The 6,878-nt window shown below is 41.2% G+C and overlaps 1 protein-coding gene across 7 annotated transcripts in view; it reads left to right on the top strand.

Moving 5' to 3' along the window:
* The first annotated feature begins 4,528 nt into the window (after positions 1–4,528).
* LOC135100462 (protein C19orf12 homolog) overlaps positions 4,529–6,878 on the top strand; it is a 43,039-nt gene continuing 40,689 nt past the window's right edge. For 2 of the 7 annotated variants that reach the window (XM_064003387.1, XM_064003383.1), the window contains exon 1: positions 4,529–4,602. Coding sequence is in view for 2 of the 7 variants with exons in the window: in XM_064003385.1 (XP_063859455.1) it covers positions 5,011–5,024 (14 nt within the window). In the remaining 5 variants the exon portion in view is untranslated. Of the gene's footprint in view, positions 4,794–4,959; positions 5,025–6,878 lie in introns of those variants that run through there. The other 5 variants (XM_064003386.1, XM_064003380.1, XM_064003381.1 and 2 more) reach the window with 4 other exon arrangements.

Here is a 6,878-nt window from a genome sequence, read left to right as displayed (position 1 = left end):
CTGGCCAAGGGCAACAAAAATCCAATAAAAAAAATATGCCCACTGAAATGCCAGTCCCATAAAAGGGTCAAAGCAGTGGTCAAAAAATTGATGAATACTCGTAAGTGTCTTGAAACCTCCCTCTTGAAGGAGTTCAAGTCATAGGAAGGTGGAAATACAGAAGCAGGCAGGGAGTTCCAGAGTTTACCAGAGAAAGGGATGAGTGATTGAGAATACTGGTTAACTCTTGCGTTAGAGAGGTGGACAGAATAGGGGTGAGAGAAAGATGAAAGTCTTGTGCAGCGAGGCCGCGGAAGGAGGGGAGGCATGCAGTTAGCAAGATCAGAAGAGCAGTTAGCATGAAAATAGCGGTAAAAGACAGCTAGATATGCAATATTGCGGCAGTGAGAGAGAGGCTGAAGACAGTCAGTTAGAGGAGAGGAGTTGATGAGACGAAAAGCTTTTGATTCCACCCTGTCTAGTAGAGCAGTATGAGTGGAACCCCCCCAGACATGTGAAGCATACTCCATACATGGACGGATAAGGCCCTTGTACAGAGTTAGCAGCTGGGGGGGTGAAAAAAAAAACTGGCGGAGACGTCTCAGAACACCTAACTTCATAGAAGCTGTTTTAGCTAGAGATGAGATGTGAAGTTTCCAGTTCAGATTATAAGTAAAGGACAGACCGAGGATGTTCAGTGTAGAAGAGGGGGACAGTTGAGTGTCATTGAAGAAGAGGGGATAGTTGTCTGGAAGGTTGTGTCGAGTTGATAGATGGAGGAATTGAGTTTTTGAGGCATTGAACAATACCAAGTTTGCTCTGCCCCAATCATAAATTTTAGAAAGATCAGAAGTCAAGCGTTCTGTGGCTTCCCTGCGTGATATGTTTACCTCCTGAAGGGTTGGACGTCTATGAAAAGACGTGGAAAAGTGCAGGGTGGTATCATCAGCATAGGAGTGGATAGGACAAGAAGTTTGGTTTAGAAGATCATTAATGAATAATAAGAAGAGAGTGGGTAACAGGACAGAACCCTGAGGAACACCACTGTTAATAGATTTAGGAGAAAAACAGTGACCGTCTACCACAGCAGCAATAGAACGGTCAGAAAGGAAACTTGAGATGAAGTTACAGAGAGAAGGATAGAAACCGTAGGAGGGTAGTTTGGAAATCAAATCTTTATGCCAGACTCTATCAAAAGCTTTTGATATGTCCAAGGCAACAGCAAAAGTTTCACCAAAATCTCTAAAAGAGGATGACCAAGTCTCAGTAAGGAAAGCCAGATCACCAGTAGAGCGGCCTTGACAGAATCCATACTGGCGATCAGATAGAAGGTTGTGAAGTGATAGATGTTTAAGAATCTTCCTGTTGAGGATAGATTCAAAAACTTTAGATAGGCAGGAAATTAAAGCAATAGGACGGTAGTTTGAGGGATTAGAACGGTCACCCTTTTTAGGAACAGGTTGAATGTAGGTAAACTTCCAGCAAGAAGGAAAGGTAGATGTTGACAAACAGAGCTGAAAGAGTTTGACTAGGCAAGGTGCAAGCACGGAGGCACAGTTTCGGAGACCAACAGGAGGGACCCTATCAGGTCCATAAGCCTTCCGAGGGTTTAGGCCAGCGAGGGCATGGAAAACATCATTGCAAAGAATTTTAATAGGTGGCATGAAGTAGTCAGAGGGTGGAGGAGAGGGAGGAACAAGCCCAGAATCGTCCAAGGTAGTGTTTTTAGCAAACGTTTGAACGAAGAGTTCAGCTTTAGAAATAGATGTGATAGCAGTGGTGCCATCTGGTTGAAATAGAGGAGGGAAAGAAGAAGCAAAGTTATTGGAGATATTTTTGGCTAGATGCCAGAAGTCACGAGGGGAGTTAGATCTTGAAAGGTTTTGACATTTTCTGTTAATGAGTTTTTGGCTAGTTGGAGAACAGACTTGGCATGGTTCCGGGCAGAAATATAAAGTGCATGAGATTCTGGTGATGGAAGACTTAAGTACCTTTTGTGGGCCACCTCTCTATCATGTATAGCACGAGAACAAGCTGTGTTAATCCAAGATTTAGAAGGTTTAGGACGAGAAAAAGAGTGAGGAATGTACGCCTCCATGCCAGACACTATCACCTCTGTTATGCGTTCAGCACACAAAGACGGATCTCTGACACGGAAGCAATAGTCATTCCAAGGAAAATCAGCAAAATAGTTCCTCAGGTCCCCCCAACTAGCAGAGGCAAAACGCCAGAGGCACCTTCGCTAAGGGGGATCCTGAGGAGGGATTGGAGCAATAGGACAAGATAAAGATATGAGATTGTGATCGGAGGCGCCCAACGGAGAAGAAAGGGTGACAGCATAAGCAGAAGGATTAGAGGTCAGGAAAAGGTCAAGAGTGTTGGGCGTATCTCCAAGACGGTCAGGAATACGAGTAAGGTGTTGCACCAATTGCTCTAGGTCATGGAGGATAGCAAAGCCAAAGCTGTAGGTGAACATTGAATTCTCCAAGAATGGAGATCTCTGCAAAAGGGAAGAGGGTCAGAATGTGCTCCACTTTGGAAGTTAACTAGTAAAAGAATTTCTTATAGTCAGAGGAGTTAGGTGAGAGGTATACAGCACAGATAAATTTAGTATGAGAGTGGCTCTGTAGTCGTAGCCAGATGGTGGAAAACTCGGAAGATTCAAGAGCGTGGGCACGAGAGCAGGTTAAGTCATTGCGCACGTAAACGCAGCATCCAGCTTTGGATCGAAAATGAGGATAGAGAAAGTAGGAGGGAACAGAAAAGGGGCTACTGTCCGTTGCCTCAGACACCTGAGTTTCAGTGAGGAAAAGAAGATGAGGTTTAGAAGAGGAGAGGTGGTGTTCTACAGATTGAAAATTAGATCTTAGACCGCGAATGTTGCAGAAGTTAATGAAGAACTTGAGGGGGGTGTCAAGACACTTAGGGTCGTCGACAGAAAGGCAGTCCGACCTGGGGACATTTATGGTCCCCTCCCCAGATGGGGACTCCGAGGCTGGTGTAGGAGTCGCCATGATGATTTTAATATTTTTGAGTGAAGGGTGTGTGTGTTATTAGGTGCTTGTAGTTTTGTGTGGAGGAAGAGAGTTGTCTTTAAAGGGCAGGCTGTGACTGCCCCCTTGTGTTGTGAGACACAAAGGGAAACGTTCAGTGAGGTCACAGCTGGGTTTAATGATAAGTTCACAGCACCCCCTGAACAGTGCTTTAGACCTCACTGGGAGTAATTATCCTTTCGGCAGGTGTCTACTGCCTATATATATATATATATATATATATATATATATATATATATATATATATATATATATATATATATATATATATATATATATATATATATATATATATATATATATATATATATATATATATATATATATATATATATCACACACATTTATTCAGCATATCTGTTATTTAACATAAATCTATAACAGACTAACCTTTAACAGTATCCAACTGTTCAGATAAAGGATTCTATACACGTACTTAAGATAAGAACGAACCTAAGAAATAAGAGAAGATGCAAGAAGCCATCAGCCCTACACATGGCAGTTCCCGTATCAAATATACCTACCTATTTTCACCTATCATCCCCATCCATAAATCTGTCTAATCTTCTCCCTAATGATTCAGCACTAAAAACTTGATTATTGAGTCCGTTCCATTCATCTACCAACCTATTTGAGAACTATTTCCTTCTTTTTTTAAACCTATTTTTTTTTTTCAAGCTTGATCCCGTTATTTCTTGTTCTATCCTGCTGGTCCCCATATTACAGGAAGGATTTGGGTCTATTATAATCAGTACAAAGGAGAATGACTAAAAGGATACAGGGGATAAGAGGTATTCCTTACGAAGCGAGACTGAAGCTATTAAATTTACATTCTTTAGAGAGACGTAGGTTAAGAGGGAACCTGATAGAAGCTCTTAACTCAACTGTAAAATGACAAACATAATAAAGTGTTTAAAGTGTTTAAAGTGTTTGAAGTCTTTAAGGGGGACGTAAGCAAAATTCTTAGGAGTAGTAAATAATCTAACCAGCGCCAAATATAACTTTTATATTATTTTGTAACTTCTATTTTTAACACTCCTAAAAATTAATCCTAATACCTTATTTGCCATATTTCTGGCCTCTAGATATGCAGTGCTTTCTTAGACGGAGTTCAGAGCTATTAACTCCTAAATAATTTTCGTACCCTGAACCCACCAGTTTCTTTGTGTACCTACTGGGTGGGTTTCTACCTACTCTAAGTACTTTGCAATTGTTTATATTAAACTGCATTTGCCATCTGTCCGTCCAATCGTTCATCATATCCAAATCTGCCTGCAAGGCGATGGCATCGATTCTGACCTAATTAATCTACCCAATCTTTATGTTCCTCGACACCACGGAAACTTGGAAATTACCACCTGCTGAAATAGTCTTCGTTTCGTGATCCTGGCAAGTAAAGGGAAGAAGACATGCATTTGTGATTATTGTATAATAATGCAATACCTAATGTGGACTGCGCGAGGATAAGAATGGAAAAAAAATAATAATAGGTAAAAAATAAATAAAAAGTGTAGGAGTTGCCGTTACAAACACGAAACTGTGACGAAAGCTACGCCTCACCTCGGTTAAGGTTTGCTTACTGTGTCTGGCTAAAATAAGTGATCAAATGTAATAAAAGGTTTCTAAATTAGTGTTGGGAAAGTAAGTGTCAGACTTCAGAATAATACCCAAGAGATAAGAAGGAGACCATCTAATAATAAACGGTACAGTGGAAAAGATCACAAGAAAAAAGATTGGCACTGTGTCGGGATAGAACACAAGGTTGGTAAAATTAGAGTTAATAAGATTACAAGAAAAAACTGATTCCTATATAGAGGATAGATGACAGCGATAAACTCGGTTAGCAGGTTGGGTTTAGAGGTCGCAGGTATTATTAATTCCTATAAGTGATAAGAACTGAAACTTGTAGAAGGTAAGTCAAGAACTGGTATGGAACGGGTAGCAAGGCACCGGAAATATATCCTTTCTGTTGGATGGCATGACACACCGAAGGTATTTCTTGATAAGTCCGCTCCCTATTCCCCCCTAACCCTTCAAACAAGCTTTGAGGCCTGTGGGGAATAGGGTTTTTTTTTTTTTGTGGGGTGGTGAAAAATAAGTGAAATATGAGCATTCAAAAAGATCAAAGAAAATTTACATTAATATTTCGAATTTCCCCAACCTTTCCTAGCCCTAATCTTTCTCTAACCTATCCTAGACACTTCCTTCACTAGGACATTAACCTAGCCGCTGGGGCTGAGCTCCCCTGGATACCCCCTCGCTAGGATGTTAAGTTAAGCTAACATAACCTAACTTAATCCAACCTAACCTAGCATAACCTCACCTAATCTAACCTAACCTAGCATAACCTAACCTAACCTAGCATAACTTAACCTAACCTAGCATAACCTAACCTAGCATAACCTAACCTAATGAGGGAGCTAAAAAATTATACCGTTATGCCTTACTGGTGTGATGTTAATATTCTCAGACCAATGGAGGTCGGTACGGTATAGCAGCTTTGTTGATAAAGACATGAAACCTCTTCTTCACATCTCCATGCTGCATCTTAAACATAGCTGTAGCTAAATAACCCACATAGTTTTCCTCCCAAACACTGGCATTTCTCTCTTCACCTCCCTCCACTGAGTAGCCATATTAATAAATGACAGTGAGCCTCTATCAGAATTCCTGACGTGTCCCTAAAAACAAATGAAAAGTGTAACTGAACCTACCATGGAAAATCGTAATTGGTGCCTGCACGATTGGCCTCGCGAGTGGCAGTGTGTGACTGGAGAGATCTGGTGTATAGATACCATGAAATCCTAATATGAAGCCACCTACAAACCCCATTTATAAACAAGAGAAAATCATTTCAGTGTTTATTCTTGACTGGTGCAGTTTTTTTTTTATTTATTTTTTTTTATTTATTTTTTTTAATGTAGGAAGGACACTGGCCAAGGGCAACAAAAATCTAATAAAAAAAATATGCTCACTGAAATGCCAGTCCCATAAAAGGGTCAAAGCAGTGGTCAAAAATTGATGAATAAGTGTCTTGAAACCTCCCTCTTGAAGGAGTTCAAGTCATAGGAAGGTGGAAGTACAGAAGCAGGCAGGGAGTTCCAGAGTTTACCAGAGAAAGGGATGAATGACTGAGAATACTAGTTAACTCTTGCATTAGAGAGGTGGACAGAATATGGGTGAGAGAAAGAAGAAAGTCTTCTGGAGTGAGGCCGCGGGAGGAAGGGAGGCATGCAGTTAGCAAGATCAGAAGAGCAGTTAGCATGAAAATAGCGGTAGAAGACAGCTAGATATGCAACATTGCAGCGGTGAGAGAGAGGCTGAAGACAGTCAGTTAGAGGAGAGGAGTTGATGAGACGAAAAGCTTTTGATTCCACCCTGTCTAGAAGAGCAATATGAGTGGAACCCCAGCAGACATGTGAAGCATACTCCATACATGGACGGATAAGGCCCTTGTACAGAGTTAGCAGCTGGGGGGGGTGAGAAAAACTGGCGGAGACATCTCAGAGTGCCTAACTTCATAGAAGCTGTTTTAGCTAGAGATGAGATGTGAAGTTTCCAGTTCAGATTATAAGTAAAGGACAGACTGAGGATGTTCAGTGTAGAAGAGGGGGACAGTTGAGTGTCACTGAAGAAGAGCGGATAGTTGTCTGGGTTGTGTCGAGTTGATAGACGGAGGAATTGAGTTTTTGAGGCATTGAACAATACCAAGTTTGCTCTGCTCCAATCAGAAATTCTAGAAAGATCAGAAGTCAAGCATTCTGTGGCTTCCCTGCACGAAATGTTTGCCTCCTGAAGGGTTGGACGTCTATGAAAAGACATGAAAAAGTGCAGGGTGGTATCATC

Source organism: Scylla paramamosain, chromosome 5, assembly GCF_035594125.1.
Source record: "Scylla paramamosain isolate STU-SP2022 chromosome 5, ASM3559412v1, whole genome shotgun sequence".
Classification (NCBI taxonomy): domain Eukaryota; kingdom Metazoa; phylum Arthropoda; class Malacostraca; order Decapoda; family Portunidae; genus Scylla; species Scylla paramamosain.
Note: the sequence above shows the minus strand (reverse complement) of the source record. Positions and strands in the feature narration are given on the sequence as shown.